General features: G+C 42.4%; 1 protein-coding gene across 5 annotated transcripts in view; it reads right to left on the bottom strand.

Moving 5' to 3' along the window:
• The window catches only part of GLI3 (GLI family zinc finger 3), a 215,830-nt gene that overhangs the window by 7,787 nt on the left and 190,294 nt on the right, over positions 1 to 17,749 (bottom strand). For all 5 annotated transcript variants that reach the window (XM_030010039.1, XM_030010038.1, XM_030010040.1 and 2 more), the window contains 4 exons: positions 7,498 to 7,647; positions 6,742 to 6,906; positions 3,924 to 4,214; positions 324 to 651 (listed from right to left, as the gene is read on the bottom strand). In XM_030010039.1, the coding sequence (XP_029865899.1) occupies positions 324 to 651; positions 3,924 to 4,214; positions 6,742 to 6,906; positions 7,498 to 7,647 (934 nt within the window). The remainder of the gene's footprint in view (positions 1 to 323; positions 652 to 3,923; positions 4,215 to 6,741; positions 6,907 to 7,497; positions 7,648 to 17,749) is intronic.

Genomic DNA, 17,749 nt, shown 5'->3' with positions numbered 1-17,749 from the left:
TTTCATCTGCCTTGCCTCAAAACAAGACAGGATTATGATGATCTCAGGTCCAAACCTTTAACTGTTGGGAATATTTAAAACGTGATGCATGGCTCCCTTGCTGGCCCCTGTTCTGTAAAACATGGGACTATCAGACTTCTCTCAGGGTGGGTAGTAGGACTTGTGATGAGGGGATAAACAGAAAGTGATCAATTTATGAACCATTCTCACAGCTCCCGAGTTTCATAAGCTGCACTACTCTTTTGCAAGGGTTGCAAGATTGAGCTGGCAAGCAACGAATTTAAGGACAAAAAGTCTTACTGCTCCTGTTATGTGTATCTCACCATTTCCTATGAGAGGCGGCAAGGTCGGGGCTTTGGAAGGTGGAACGGGGTTCAGTCTTGGAAGCACTCCATTAACTTGTTTCAACCTTTCTAATTTCACTTGCTCCATCCATTTGGTCCCTGTCATATTCCTCCTGGCCTGTAAGCCAAGTGCTGTGGTGGCTGTGGAAATGGTAGAATCCATGATTGGGGTTTCGTCGATGACACTGAGGTCTCCTACACTACCACCACCGGTCAGAGTAAGCTCGATCCCATTGTTGGAATAGTTGCTGATGGGGGACTGTTCGCTGCTGCATGTAGACTGACCACCAGGGCTTGGCTGAGATGTCTGTTGGAGTGAAGTAAGTAACAAAAGAACATGAGGATTAAGCAAACAATGTTAACAAGAGCACTTGCAACAAATGCGGGTCTAAATGGAGCCAAAGAAAACCAAATGTAAAGAAAAGTTTAGCATTAAATGATAACAGTGATCATTCATTAAGAGGCTTTCTAGATACTGATTTTAACTGCAGTGAATGCCATTGCAAAACAGGAGATTGAAGTCCACTTCAATATCTTGCTGATAGTATACATTATATCTACACGGGACATTTATTTCAGTTATTCCCATAATTGCTTCTATCACTTCATGTCATTTGTGAGCATGTATGTATGGATACTTTAACTTGGGTATGCGCTGTTCCCAATTGAAGCTGCAGCTCAATAAACCAAATCAGAATTCAGCCATGTTACAAGGTCTAATTTACACTGCTAGGCTTGCAGCAAGCAAACAAACAAACAAGACTCCAACAACATTGGAATTTGGTTTTTTTTAATTAGACTTGTGGCTAAAGAACGTACGTATTTTCCAAGCTTAAGGCTCATTGTTACGAGCAGCGGTTGGCCTGAAATGTTGGCATGTAATGAAACAGGGACAGAGCGTCAGTGAAAAAAAAATACTAGATCATACTATCAGCATCCTGTGACCCTAGCAGCACTAGGGTCTAACTTATACTTCCTCTTATAGCTAACTTATACCACCCCTGCCCTGAATCAAGAAGGCAATTATCTACTGAATCAAATCCTTTGTTTCATTAGAATTTAAGATTTTAAATTTAAGAATTTAAGCACACAGTACAGGCTGCTGCTAATCTACGGGGATATAAACCCACCACAATAGCTTCTTCTTTCTTAACAGACAGTGTTCCCTGCTGCTCTAGCAGAATTCTTGCTGTGGGGAAACACGGGCTTGATTTATTTTTTATACTCAACAAGTTCTTGTAAAAGAATGGGAAAATTTCTCTGACGAACTGAAACACTCAGACAGACTGACAGACAAAACAGACAGCAAGACAGACAGAAGTCTCTGGCCGTAGTATCTCACTGTAGGTTGTATCAGTGTGATCACAAATCAGTGGGGCATGCAGTATCATTTTGCTCCCAAGAACAGTTTCATGTAAGTATTTCACTTTTGGGGTTTCTGCTGTGTTTTTTCTTAATTTTTTTCTGCCAGCCTGTGATTTTTATGTACATTTCACCGACAAATGCTAGCTAGATTTCTGAGGTAGCAGTGATGGCTCTCACTTTTAACATCAGTGAATGAAGACACAGATTCATGGCACTACTGTAGCTTCATATGTCCCTGAGGAGTCTATTAAGATGCAATAACTACTTTATTATTTCTAACTTGAATGATGATATTTAGAATTTATGAGGCTACACTGAGCAAGTTCATTTGCAAATCCTGGCCACGGCACATTTGGTGACAAGAATAGAAATAACAGTGATTATACAGAAGAGAGTTTGTGCTTCTGGACAATAGCTCCATGCCATATGAAGAAGAGTAATAATGGTTAGAAGCCTGTTCTTGTAGCCATGTGTCAAAATCACAGTGAGGTAGGTTACAGAAATAAGAACTGTGTTATGGGGAACATACATTTCTAGATGTGCAATACAGAAAAAAATGGATGTCTCATCTAGAGGGGAAGGTGCGAAGACATTTCTGAAGACATTTCACCAATATAAGATTTCCACATGTCAAGTGTTGCAAAATGCTCACAGCACATTACATTTGGGAATGAGTTTGATGGATTGCACATTACTAAATAAAGGAATGATTGGACAACAGGCAGAAGGCTAAAATAAAGACATAAATAATGTTGCAATAAGAAAAACAGCAGAGAAGTTAAAATGCCCTCACCTTATTACCCACTGTCCTTAGGAAGTTAGAACAAGACATTTAAGAGCATTAGACAGAAAAGACATTGGATTAGTTGAAAAATAGAAAATATATCTTAATTCATACAAGCAATGAAAAGCAGGAAATACAGAATTGTTTTTAGAAGATATTTTTCAGTGAGAAATATTTAATACTGTGTAAGCAATCAGCATTAATACCCCTCTCCTGCAAATTTTATTCATGTTAAAACCATCTACGCTCAACATGCCTCAATAATGCTACAGATTTACCTAGCTAAGCAAGAGGGGAATGGGTTTTGTTCCTTCGTAATCTATGGTAGCTATCACCAAAGATGGCAGAGGATCTCCTTTAGACTTCAGTGGGAGTTAACCCTGGGCCCTTGGAAGTTTCTGAATTTAGGATTAATACTCCACAGTTAGGGCATAAGCCTTAGGCACAATATAGCAGTTAACTCGTATTTCAGTGAGTAATCACTTTGAATGGGAGCATGATTAACAGTACAAGCAGAATTTGGAGGGCTCATATTTGTAGTCCCCAAGGGTTGGGTCCAGTTGAATTGTAGACCCAGATTTGGAAGAGGATGGAGTGACTGCCTTTGCTAGTTTTAAGCCTTGTGGAGAGGACGGATGGCACATGAAATGCAGGCAAATGAAAGAAGAACTTCTTTATTTAAGACAGCATGTCAAAAAATGGAATAAGGTCCTTTCAATGTTCAAGGCTATACTGGTTTAATAAAATACATTAAGGTAAACCAGTGAAAAGACCTGCAGAGACTCTTAATTCAGCTCAATTTAGTTAAATTGGAATTAGGTTAACTTGGTCAAATTAAGTATCAGATTAACATAAGAGGTCACATCACGATAGAGATCAAATGTTATCAAAAGATCTCCTCCTGCTGTTTTAGAAAGTCAATTTATCCTGCTTCAGTTTGATCCATGACCCAACAACCTCAAGCCCCTAAAATCTGATTGTTTCCCCAGGTTCTCCAAAAATTATCATCATCAATATCATCATTTTAGTCTTTTGGACTTGTTTTCTTTCGCATTCTGGTTTTGAGCCTGCAGGATTCACGTTCTCTTAGCTTCCTTCTGTAAACAGGAGAGTGGAAAAAAAATGCCTTTTTAAAAATGAAAACTGTGACTTTCTCATAATATGCTGATTCCAAAAGATGGAGCTTTAAGAGAAACAATTATTGTGAGAGTTGCCAACACTGCACTTACTGCATATTGTACAGACTAGATGTAATCTTTTTATTTGCTATTTCTTAGGCTTTGAAAACATTTTACAATGTAAACGAAAAAGAAAACCTCACAAAACCTAACCTTGTGAGCTAGAGTTTATGGTCTTGAGCATTTCATAAAGGGATTATTAACTGGTTGCAAGAAGAAAAAGGACAAAGGGAGCGGCACAGTGTTGCATACCATCGGTTTTTCTGACTTGACTGCTTTCACTTGGAGGCATTCTTCACGCTTTGAGGTAGTGTTGCTGAGGTCCTTCTGCTCACCAATTGCACCCTGAGTGTGATGGCCTGGTGACCGGGTCTGAGAGTGGCTGCCTGGGTCTCTCGGTGGCGGAGGCCTTGGGTGGATATCTCCCCGCTGCTTCTTGGTGACATGCGCCTCTGGGCCATGCACGGTCTTCACGTGTTTCCGGAGAGAACTGGGGTCTGTGTAGCGCTTTGTGCAGCCTGGTATCTTGCAAACATACGGTTTCTGCCAAGACAGGAAAAACACTTGAATTAGATTTAATTCCACGTGCGACTCCTGAAGAGCAACTTGGAGCACAGCTGGTGTTACAGTTACACTCTTTCATGGTGAATTTGTTATCTATCTCATTTATGGTCTTTACAGTGACTGAATCACAGAATGGTTTGGGTTGGAAGGGACCTTAAAGATCACCTAGTTCCAACCTCCCTGCCATGCGGAGGTACATCTATCACTAGACCAGGTTGCTCAAAGTCCCATCCAACCTGGCCTTGAACACTTACAGGGATGAGGCATCCACAACTTCTCTGGGCAACCTGTTCCAGTGCCTCACCACCCTCACAGTAAAGAATTTCTTCCTTACATCTAATTTAAATCTACCTTCTTTCAGTTTAAAGCCATTACCCCTTGTCCTATCAAGTTGTGACTGTAGCTAGTCAAACATATTAATTCCCCTTAGTTGTGAAGGTACCCATTAATGCTGCATAGTTTACAGAGGGCAGAGCCTCTCATGATATGAACTGGCACAGCTCTGATTTATCATAGCAGAAGAGTCAACAGAGCTATGGCAATTTATGAACACTGGCCTAACTTTCTATCCTGTCCGTTGCCCTCAGCAGTTTGATACCCTGTTTCTAGTATGCCCAATACCTACTCCTTGACATTCAGAGGCAAACAACCCCCTTCAAAACACGTTGGGACATTTGTTCAGGCAGAATTATCTGAGGAAGCATTTTTTTCCTGGCTCCTCCAGATCACCAGTATAATGTCAAAGCACAGGATACAGTACCATAAGCATTTTCACGATGCAGCAATATAGGCGCTACTACTATTAGTGCTACTAGCATAACTAATCACTCAGGTTTTTTTAAAGCTTGCTTCCTTTGTCTGTGAATTTCTCTAGTTCACTAAGCAATATAGAATAAAGTAAATTTACTGTCTTACAATTTAACAAAGACTTTGTTCTTGTATCATGAGAGGATTAGAAAGAAGAGTTGAGCCCTTCTTCAACACTTTAATTGCCTCAGGAAACAAAGTATCATTCACTCACTTTTATTACTGAATTGTTACCAAGAAACTACTATTTTAAAGTCTTATTTATACTAGCCCTCAAGAAAAAAAAAAAAAGGACCCTCATGCAGAGTTCCTCAAAAGGGTTCTCTGTCTGCTTACACATGGCACTGTGGAGCCTTTGACAAATGTAGTTTTTCCATGGCTGTCTAAGGCCTGAGCCTGCTTCCACTGATGTCAGCAGGAAAACACTCCTATTGACTTGGATATGAGCAAAAATGTCAATCATGAGCAATTTAAAGTTGATGCTGAGCTACTGAGGCAGCTTTTCTCAACATGCCATGGAAGTATGAGTCAGCTAGCTCTCTTCTACATGTGTAAGGCACACCTGCATCAAGATATATCAGCTGCTTTTAAATCTGCCTATAGGTTACCTACTTACAACCAAAATGGCACTGCAAGGAAGTGCTGAATCAGGTCTGCGCTTTCCACAGGATTCATGGCAGTCCATCAGTATACACTGCCTAAGAATATTAGCCTGTTTCTTTGTGAAATAATGGTGAAGGAAATTTTTCATTTGCCCTTGCTGCTGTACCTACCAGAAATGATGCGCAGCAGAAAATTTTTCTTGGTGACTTACTGTTAGACATGAAATCCTGATCTTAAAAAACAGGCAGTACAGGTCATGTCTTTAAGTTTGAGAGGATCTTACTCATCAACTAGACAATAAACAGATTGGTTCAGACACTGAATGAAAAAAAAGCTGTGTCAGCTATTGGTGAGACTTGGTGACTTCATTCTACCTTGGTGACAATTCACAAAATTGCTGCTGGGCTTCAGTGCAGTTGTTAGTTGGGCTGCTGAGAGCACACACTGCAGGCACAAGGCAAACTCAGAGATGTGCAACGCTCTCTGATTCCCTTGTGACTCAAGAGATGCTGCAGGGACCAGGGGACTGGAAGAAGATGGATGCTCCCAGGAGATTCTGCCAGCCCTAGTGAATGCCTGCAACAGACAGCTAGAGAAGGGTACAAGCCTTGTGGAAATGGATAGAGCTGCTATGGTTTCCACACCACACAGTCACCATGCTGGTATGTCCTGCCCTTCCAGTACTTCCAGGTTTAGGCTAGAGGTGAAGGAGTATAGGGACAGGTCAAGGAGGAGAGACTGGGCTCCAAGATATGAGACTGAGACGATGTCACTCCCTGTGTAACCTGAAATAGGGCAATAAAATAGGGACAAGGCAAGAAGAGGGAGGGAAAAACCATCCCAGCTTTTCAGGGAAACCATGTGTTTCCATTAGACCCCTCCTTCAAACCTCTCTTACACTTAATAAAATGACCCGCAGCCTCTCTAGGTGTGTATGACATGGAATGATTGTGCTGGTAAAAGCCATTTAGAACTTACATTCCTTTCAGGTTGCTGAGGGGTTTTGTGCCTGTCCTCTGTAATAAATTGCTATGACCACATTGTAAGTCTGTTCAACGCCAAATTTTATTATTCTTTTGAAGCTGTGCTTACTTACCTCATTGGAATGAGTCCTGTTTTGGTGCTTGGCCCTGTCGGACGCGTTGGAGAAAGCTTTGTTGCAGCCTTCATGTTCACACACATATGGTTTCTCTCCAGTGTGAGATCTCAAGTGCGTTTTCAAGTTTTCTAGTCTGGAATAGGCCTTTGTACAACCTTCAAACTGCAGACAAGTAAGTCTGGATTAATTTTAATCTTTGGACTTGCAGGAAACAGTAAAAGCTGACCTATAAAAGTTTAGAAACTTTCCAAGCCTTCATAACCTTGCCCAATGTAACTTTGTTTTGATTTGTTGGATTTTAATTTTACCCAGGCAAACCCCATCACAGCTCAAGTTAAAATGCTTCCAGCATTATCTAAATCTTCTCTTACAGGAGAGCACAGTATTTGTGTACATCGTCTAAGACACAAATCCACTGCAAAATCATTAGGAGGATGGTGGCCAGCAATAATACCCAGCTCTGTAAAAGAAAGTGCTTTTAAATAATTAAGCAAACTCAGCCCTGTTTAATAATGCCTTTTGGGGCTTCTTTGCACTTTAAACTTGATGAAGTGGGCCAAATTATCCAGTGAATCCCCCCTCCTACAGCTCTTGTCATCTGGGTGAGCTCGATAAAGAAGCAGACATGGTATTCTCTTCTCCAACCAATGTCCGACAGACAAGAGATCAGGAAATGCAGCATCTGCACTGCTCTGTTCTCTGCACAGCCCCAGCAACCCTGTCCAAGCCTGGAGCTCAGCCCCCTTTACTCACAGTGCATTTGTGTGGCTTTTCCCCTGTATGTCTCCTCATGTGGACCACCAGCATATACTGGGCTTTGAACGGTTTCTGCTCCCGGGAACAGTCCAGCCATCGGCACACAAACTCTTTCTTTTCACCGTGTATATGGTCATTGTTTATATGCTGTTTGGGTAGAAGAGAGATTACAGCTTTACAGAAATGTTAACATCATCATCAGCCTTACCATAACTTCGCATTGGAACAGCACCAGAGGCTCAGGTGTGAACCAGGATCCTGCGGTACTGAAAGAGTAAGAAGATTGTCTGCGCTCCAAAGCGATCACGGGGTTCAAATTACAGATCCCATTGGAAGTCCACTAAGGCCCATGAATTTGTTTCTACTGACGTCAACAGGCTTTGGATCATGCCTCAGGGATACAGGCTGTTAAATGCATCCTAGATAATCTCATGCATGGCACCACTTGCATGATTCACATTGAGTAATGCTTTCTTGGATCAGGGAAACCTTACTTAAGTGCCACTCAACACAAATAAGGTTTACAAAATCAGGCCTTTAAAAACATGTCCCGCAACCTGAAAAATCAACAGAATTGTTAAACCAAGTTTCCACCAAAACTTTTAACTCACTCCTCACTACCCATATTTTCTTTCAGTAAATGTATTGGGTTAGCGTACATGTTGTGGCAGGCAAAACAAAACCCTACACGCCGCAGTAACAAAAAACTCCGAGCACCGAAGCATCCATCAAGCCAACTTTTGCCATTGGCAAGTACGGTTCTGCCTGAAAGTCTCTGCGAGTGACACCTGCCCCGGGCCTGTTGACACACATGCACGTGTCTTGCTGTGGCGTCATCTGCGTGAGTGCATCCAGAGACAGGCTGGGGCTGTGTACCTTTTACTCTTCCAGAAAAGTAGGTTGCTCTGTTCCCTTCACTAACATCCAGTTCAGCAGAGCATTTAAATATGGACTTAAATCTCACTGACTGTGTTTCTGAGCAGAAACGGGCAGATGAATCAGGGCCAGCCTCAAGATTGCTTTGTTTTTTCAAGGTTTAACTGTATGAATTTTTTGCGCAGCTTCAGAAAACAACGAAAGCGCCCTGCACCTGGCCTTTCAAAGGTTTATGAAGGCTGGAATTTCAGCAGGAGCTACCTGACTCATCCTCCTGGACTCTCTTGGAGAAACGCTGCCTCAGAGACTTCCCCAGTGCTGTACCTTCTACCACAGCTTGCTAGTTGTGCCACTAGATGGCTGCATTTCTCAGCGAATGCGATTATTCCACTAAAGTACTAGAAAAAATCCTTCCAGAGTTTATATTTGAACGCAGGACAGGGATGAAATCTGTATCTACTCTGTAAGTAGCTCACAGAAAAAGCCAGCCGTACAGAAACTCAGTAGTTCATACTGGAACACAAAGAAGATAATCCCAATCTTTTCTAAAGTCCTGAAAACAATCAGAAAACCAAATAAAATCACTCATGTTCACCGTTATGTGGTATCACCATGGCAAACACATGTGCATTGCCTATAAAAGATGACTGCTCTTTTTCTCTTTCTGAAACTTTATTGCCATTTCTTTAAAGTTGTGATGGGGCACAGAGCGCATGAACAGAGCAGATGTGCTGGACAACGTACAACATGTAATCTGCAGGAGTTTATGCTTCAAGTGCAGATCTCTAGTCCACTTGTAACTACACACGCCTGTACCAAAAAGCGTACAGATGCCCTGCGCTGTGAAATCGCATTGGAAAAGTACAATGAGGTTAACGTGCACTCTTCTTTCCTGAAAGAGAAAGAAGTAACGGGACAAAACTCAATGCATTAAAGTAATTCTTGGCCAAGTTTTTCTGTAAACATTACAGACTGTGAGTTAATTTGGTTAAACCTACGTGGCCAAGAGGGAAATGAAAATTGAGTGTGTGACACAGGCTTTCCCTTTGATACAAAAACTTCAAGACTGGTTCAATCAGTTCACAACAGCACCTCCCTTTACCTCCCACTGTGTGGACACCCATGGATGCTCTCTTAAAGAAATTGTCAAAGGACACTTTTTCTCTTTGTCCCTGCAAATGAGCTTCCTCCTTGCCTTCCAGACCTCTAGCCTTTATCAGCGTGAGCATCCTCTAAAACTGGCCTTTCTCATGGGTGTAAAACTCCCTTCCTCACCCCCTCCCCAGCCCAGGATCACTGCAGCAGCTGACAAAGCTTGCCCAGGATGGTGACTTGATCATTCGCCTCTCTCCGTCACTCCACTGGCTCACCTGTGAAGTATCTTATGATCACCCTCAGGTCACTGCACAACTGTGTCCCTCCATACTCGTCTGCCCTGCTCTCTTATCCTGTCACTCCTTTCCTACCCCCTCTGCTCTTCCTACAATCAAACCCCTCTTTGCGCCATTTTTTCCCTCATTGCTCTGATACTCCAAGAGGCCTCTGAGAGCTCACCTGCAAAGCCATCTCATTCTCACTCAATCCCTGTGAGTATCCTTACTTTCAGGTAAAGCCTAGAAGAAATGAGCCCATGACATCACCTGCTAATCTGGGTAATTTCTTTTGCTCCCAGGTGAGCTGCTCAATTGCTTTTTTTTGCAGAGGGGTGATATATTAGCAGACCTATAAATGTGCCCAAATACTGGAAGGCTGGTCTGGAAGAAGACACTGGCTAGACATTAAATCAGCACAAGTAAGAGGCCAAGAGCAGAAACCAGCAGTGCGCTCAGGTAAGGAGATTCACAGCATTTGTAATCCTGACCATGTAGGCTCACTCGCTCAAGCTGTGATTTGAAAACTGATCAGTCATCTGCTATGGACATGTAGGCAGAACTATACACATATAAAACAGGAACTAAATCTACATCGGGATTTTTTATCATTATAATTTGGCAGAAACAATGTACAATATTTACAACATGTTTAAAGGAAGAGGGAGGTCTCATTGTGCAAACAATGGCAATTAGAAAAGTTCAGAAGTTTGTGAACTCTGGCATTCAAGTTCTTTGACTCAGATAATTACCTTTGGATTTTGCACGGTGTTTTTGGCTCCCTGGTCTCTATTATGAGAGGGAATGAATAGTTTTGAGCTTGTAAAACAAAGAACAGTCAGGAATAAGAGTATTATGCAAAGCAGAAGCTTTGGTACAGTACAATAAGGATTTATAGGGTTTCAATTTATAATCTGTTTGTAACCTTATTACACCCATGAAATGTCACATTCCAGGGACTAGATCAGAAGGATTTTTTTTTTTTCTGGTGAAATTGAATTTTGATGCAGTTTCAGGGTGTGAAAAGGCTTCTCTTTTAATTTTGTAGGTCCAAACCTGCAAGTTTTACTTACGTTGGTAATCCTTATTACAGTAAATAGGCGCATGAAAGCCAATGATATTACTCCCTAGTGTCAGGTTTGCTAACATAAGGCTCTGAAGCACCAGCTCTGTATTATTAAGAATTTTTGACCTGAAAAAAAGGCTCCCATTAAAAGCTGGAATTCTACTAGCAATCTCCCACCGCACACAGCTCCAAAAAGCTGCTAAACAGGGGTCATTTGCAGAATACCAGTCACTTTCATGCCACTTCAATGCTCATTACCAAACCTCAGTCTGTCCTGGCTCATTTTCTTTTCTTTAAAAAATATTGCTATTGTCATTCGGCTCAAAAATATCCTAAAATGAACAGAGGGAGCTGACCTAAATACTGATTTTTGGTCTCAGAATGCCCTGGCTTTGAAGGAGGAAGCTCTGAGTTAAATTTCAGTTCCAGAGCAAAAAAGCCACCAAATTCATTGAAATCAAGGCTGAAGTTGGCCTGTCATCTTTACTGAGGAAGCTCAAAAAACAGACAGCACAACCTGGAGTGTCCTGGAAGCATAAATGCTTACATGGTAAGAAATGCTATTTGAAAAGGGAACACCTTAAATCATATGTGTTCTCATATAATCAACGCACACCATACGTGCTACTCCGTATTGCAGCAGATGATGTGAGGTGACACTGGAAGTAGGATCTGCAATAATCTTAGTGTTCCATTTCCCTCCCCCATGTGTTTTTTAGAAGAAAGCACATCCTAGCTGACTGCTTGCTACCCATTAACTATTCAATACATAAACAAAAGCTAAATGTGCTCTCACAGTAGTCAAACAGCAGGAGGAAGGCCTCTTCATACTGGTGGAATGAGTTAGGAACAACAGAAAAAGAATGATTGTCACCTGCAACTGAGATTGCATCTGAAAGCAAAGTGTTATTTGGTGGATAAAGCAGAAAATATTTGGAAAAATCTCCTGATTCTGCTTTCTAACCTAGACACGCTACCCTAGCGCATGCTAGGAGAAAACTGGGGAAAGACCACGCTGTATTGGTATAATGTGCTAAGTTAGTGGCACAACGGAAGGCATATCACCATTGCCAAAAATTGGTTTAATTTCAATTATACAATGACGATTTCGGACATTTATCTTCTCACAATTATTTCCTTGTATTTTAAAGATTTAAAAAGGAGGCACTAAATAACTTCTCACTAAATCTCACTACTGACATCAAGCAGAAGCAGCATTTAAGCCACCTTCTAGCACAGATCTCCCCCTGGACTGTACTGCCACAGAAAGTCCCTCAAACCAGCAGAGCCACTGCATTTGCTGTGCAGGAGATGAAGCGCGAACGGCGAAGAGGCATTGCAATGGAACGGCTGCTGAACACAGCTCATCCCACAGCTGCACGAGGGAGTCGTGGAGCCCATGGGCTGCAGAGAGGAAACGTGCAGAGATTGTGTCCGGCAGTAACAGACTGGATAGCTCTGAGACTGGTTTGGAAGGGGATTAGCTGTCCCTGACCCGCAAGTCCTGCAGGGAGCATGCTTATTTATGTGTTTTGCATAGGGGATGTAGATTTGTCCTTAAGCCCACATACAGTTAGAAACAGGAGGAGGATTCCTGGTCATCAGGCCCATCCCTCGCTGTGGCAAGCGCCGCTACACATAATCCTGGTCACAACAGGAGCAAGCTTCATCTTCTAAGTACATTGGTGATCTGCTCCCTCTGCTCCCAGTGGAAGGCTCTTCTAGGAACTCACTCCTCTGCTGGTTAGCAACTAATTTCTAGCTTTGATTTATTCACAGCCAATTTATATTCATTTGTTCTTGTGCCAACACTATCCTTTAGCTTAAACAGCTCTGCTTCCCTGCACAGTGTTTATTTCTCTCCCTCCCCCACCCCAACTAACTGACACACAGCACTCCTCTCTCTGCCTTCATTTGCTGGATTAAATAAGCTGGTTCCTTCTGGTCTTCTCTAGGATGACCAAGTCCTCTTTACCACTCTTACCCTGCTTTGGGGCTTGAGGTGTGGAAGTGTCTGTGTTCTGCCTGTCATTTTGTTCCCAGGTTCCTCATTGCCACTTCCAGGAGTGCATTAGTCCATCCCTCCTCAGTGGTCCTCTCAGCCCTCCTCTTCACCTACTCTAGTACCACGTCAGCCTTCTCAACCAGAATAGTGGGAAGTACACCAGAGCTCGCCAGACTTGGCGTAACAGAATTCACACGTCCCTGTCCTCGCTTAGGTATAAGTATAGATCTCTTCTTCACTTTGGACTTGAGACGATTACCAAAGCACCCGAGTACTTCACAGCTTGCGATTGTACCCCTCCTAACAACAAACCTTGGGAAAGAGTATCTACTACTACGGCCACAGTAGAGGCGGAGACTTAAGGCCCAGGAAAGCTAAAGCCCACATGCATAGAAGTATTTCGGTCTCTGATTCCCAGTAAAAGTAGTCACTTGTTCATGAGTGGTGTGCATACTTTCCAGGTTCTTGACCCACACAGCTTCCTGCGATAGCCGAGTGATTGTAAAAAGAGTATCAGCATTCAGAAAAGTGACAGGGCAGCACTTAAGCAAGTACCCATGCTTGCCTGCTCCCCAGGGATGCAATCCACGGCTCATCACTGCTCCTCGATACCATTTTAGGTAGTCAGGCAACTAAGAGATGACATCAGGCAGGCCTCCCTACCATCTCATTAACATCTCGATAAAGATTAACTCCACGATCCACAGCAAGATGGACAGACAAAAGCTTTGTAAAGAAGTCAGGATATAAAGGAGGTCCTGGTGAGGCAGGAAATATCCTGCCACAATAGAAACCCCATTGTGACGAGGAAAAAAAAAACCTGCATCTCCATGGAGCGAAATCCCCAGCAGACTTTTCGGACACATTACAATCACTGCAGTCGTGTCTCTCTCTAACCTCTGTGACGCTCTGTTAGAACAACGCATGCATTTTAATTTCCTCTTATCTGCTGGAAAATAGGTAAGGATCCCATCTGTCCTTTCCCTAGTAAAGATCATTTGTAGGCACAACCAGGCTAAACAACCACAAGAGACTAATGTCTCCTCCCTGCTGCGCAAGTCAAGAGTACGCTTTTGACCTTGTGTCCTTAGGGTGATATAAGTACTTAAGCCATTTTTAGTTCCTGAGACGGAAGAAGCACTTAAGCTGCTTTAAACCTTTATGGTGGCATAAACGCTTAAGCTGGTTGCAGTTCCTAAAGCCAAGTCGAAGCTATAGCTATACATGAAGAACTCTGCACTTCTGCATAGGCACATGCCCGTGGAGAAGCTCAGATAACTATCTCCACTCCTGCTTCCTTTCCTTTGGATGCATTTATTGTTATTCTATTAGAGTTCCTGTGGCTGTCTTGCATACTTTATGGAAGATTTAAGAAATGCTGTTGTGACAGATCTCTGCTAACGCTGATTAGCAACATGACAATTTATACAATCCACTGATCTGGCCCAAAGCAGGTCAGCGCCTCGACAGTCTTGACACCTTTGCTGAAATGGAATACCCGCAGTTAAAGTCAGCTGGATCTTAAAAGCACTGCACAGCAATTTCCTCTGTGTATAATGAATGCACTAAATACTCTGTCTGCACACTGCACTCCTCACCTTGCAGTGTTTGATCTTGTCATTCAATCTCCATACTTAATTTTCAAAGTTTTCCACTACTAACAAATGAAGTCCCCCACTCCCCCTAGATTTGGTCATGATTGTAAACCTAAATGAGGACTAGTGGCATACCACATTTCAGTAAGCAGGTATTTTGGGGTTACATATGAGAGAGAAGAGTGTGACTTTTTTAAACAGTATTAAAAAAACACGTACTGCAAATGTTTATAACTCCAGTGTGACTAAAAACGTTCTACTCGTTAAAAAAAATCAAATCACTAAATAAAGTTTCAGTCAAAAAGACAGTTATTTCAAAAGGGAGTGAAGTATGTGGAAAACAGGAAATATAACTTACACTATTTTACAAACTTAATACATGAACTCTGTGTTCATGACCGTTAATGCTTAATTATAAGAAAAAAATTAGACCTCAGTCAGCACTCCAGCTGAATTCATGCTTGAAGCTCATTTATTACTGTGCCGTTCCGGATTCCCATCTCTGTCCCTTGAGAACTGGCAATAGCAGTCAATGAAGAAAGGGAGGGATCAAAATTAGAAGCCCAAGTCAACTGAAAAATAATGATGATTTATAACTTCAGACAGCCCACAGAAGTAGATGGACGGGGATGACAGGCACAGGAGAAGGGCAGCATGGAAACCAATGGCTGGAAGAGAGGATGGAAACAGTAAGAAAGGAGGAAAGTGGCGGGTGGGGGGGATCACACCATGTTCTGGCCACGCTGAGACACTGCATGGTTCTGCCCCATAACAGCTCATCACCTTTTCTTCGCAAGATCTTGCTGTACTTCCAATATCACTGCCTCAATAGCTCATAAACTGCTTATTCACCTCCCTCAGTCTGAAGGGCTTGGGTTTATCTGGCTATTTTGACTCCAGCATCCGAGGGAGCAGTCTCATGTGAAGGGCAGACTGAGGGGAACCTCAGAGATGTTGCAGTTGGGGTCAACAGCTGTCTTGGGCCAGCACAGCTGCCACTGGGAGAAGACCGGGTTTATAGTCATATTTCAAAACCTATTAAAGATCTGGGGTCAGTGCAACACATGGAAAGAGACTGTTCTTGTCTCATGAGGCATACAAGTTCAGAAGCAAGGAATGCACAAAGACTAAGAGCAGTCAAACCAATAATAATTAATGAACATTTTCATTTTGTGGAGTTTACTATAAGCCTGAGCAGGAGTCATCTTTTTGCCCCAAATGCTGTTTAACCAAGCCATGGCAAATCAGATGATTTTTTTTATGTATGGGCTTGGAGAAGTCTTGTTTTCTAAACGTGAAACTGTATTACTAATAAACAGGAATATGCTAATTCAAAGGACATAACCCAGCAGGACTGTTTCCTTCTCACCTCTTCATTTCAGCTGAAAATATAGGTCTGTTTATTTTTTTTCATCTCTTTGCAATAACAACAGCTATAAAAGTTCTCAATCCCCAAGCTAAAAAAAAAAAGATGTTTTCTTTCTGCTTCTCCTTTTGTTCTCTTGCAATAAATTCTGTAGTTGTCTTCGTTGCCTATCAATAGGTTAAACATATCCAACTTGTATGTTTAAATGCTGAAGACAGAGAAGTCCCCAAGGATACGTCAATCGTTGGCTCTTGTACAAAGAAAATACTGTATTTTGCTCAGAAGAGCTTTCTGTGGCAATTTAAACACAGTGAGACAGACACAATATCCTGGAGAGAGGAAAACCTGCCTTATTACATTCCTGACCCAAGAGAAAGGATCTGCCCTTAGGACATAAAAAGAATCAGTGGGGGGAAAAAAAGAGAAAAGTTATCTAATCCTAAAAATAAAGACAGCGGTTCATAATACAGCATGACCTTCTTTTAATCTCTGATATAGTAGTTATACAGTATGGATGTGATATAATACCAACAGGGCAAACACAGCTTGCTCGTCAGGCTGGGAACTGACTCCCTCGGCCTGTATCTATGTTGCCAGGTTTTGGACAGCTTTTTGGTAGGCTTTGGGATATTCTGTGGAGGGAATGGAACTTATGGGATATTGTGGGGATTCTTTCCCAGTAAGATCACATCTTGTTCTTGTTTCATTTAATATACATATATTCACGTATACAGTACAGTTAAGTCTGTTAGCAGCAAAATGCAGCTCCATCAAGGGCAATGTTTTACAGCTCTCCCTTGATTTCCTGTGTAATAGCATGCAGCTATAAAGCAATGGGCAGAAATTGCATCCTTATTTGCTAAACCTGAAAGTTTAATAAATGAGATTCTACCAGAACATCAACATAAATGTTGGGGACATTAATCGTTCCACTTTTACAGTGGTAGGAAAGATGCTTTGATGACTCTCAGCTTTGTTTCTTCTCTGATGTTCTCTTCCATAACTCTGTCTAAAATCAAGTGCCATCTCTTTCTTGAAGGTTGCATTCTTGTATTACTAGCTGGGAGGTTAATAGGTGAAGCTGGTATGTTATAGGAATTCCAGCTTTCTTTACTCTTTTTTTTCTGAGTGTATGGAAATAATTTTTCAATGTGTGCTGCTGTGACAACTGGGCTTTGCCAGTTTCTCCAGGGCTGATGCTCTGCATTGCATTTGCCATAGTTCAAGCAAGGTATCACAGCTTCCATATTTTGTGATGTTAAAAAAAATAAAGCTCCACCTCTCTCTTCAACCACCTGAATCTGTGACCTGCCCAAGGACAGGGCTAATTGCATTTGTGTGAGGGAGCTGCAGCAGAGAAGTGAAGTAACCGGAAGTGGAAACCACTGGAAGTGGAAACCACAAACCAGACGCTCAAGTCAACTGTTCTCAGATGGGGATGTTTTGGTTATGTCTCTGCCCTCCAAGGGTATGCCCTGCTTGCCTGAGAACTGCTGAACCAGGGAAAGATGCAACAGGGTTACCATGAGGATGACTAAGTTCTTGGGGCACTGGGATAAAGGAGCCCACAGTGAAGAAGTGCCTCCTCACTGCTCCTGAAAGAGTACAAGGGGCCAACTGCAAGCTGACCACTCCTGGCATTTCTTCTCCTACCTGTCTGCCGTCTGCATTACTTCCCTGCTCTGGCTGCCATCCTGGTCGCCCCCGCCACAGTGCACTCCTGCGCACAACTCCTGCAGTTTGTATTACGCGCTCCACCCTGCTGCATGGATGCTGGTAAACTCTCCTCCAACTTCCACTCACTCCAGCACCTTTCTTGGTGCAAACTGTGCATGTTTGGATGCACATTTTGAGAGCTGCACCGAGCATGTAACTGCTACGCTAACAGCAAGAAAGCCTTTTGCTGGAGGGTAATCCCTTTTGGAAAAGGCAACCTGACAGGTAGAACCCCATTACAACTTTCACCTTCAC

This window comes from Aquila chrysaetos, chromosome 3 (assembly GCF_900496995.4).
Source record: "Aquila chrysaetos chrysaetos chromosome 3, bAquChr1.4, whole genome shotgun sequence".
In the NCBI taxonomy this organism is placed as follows: Eukaryota; Metazoa; Chordata; class Aves; order Accipitriformes; family Accipitridae; genus Aquila; species Aquila chrysaetos.
Note: the sequence above shows the minus strand (reverse complement) of the source record. Positions and strands in the feature narration are given on the sequence as shown.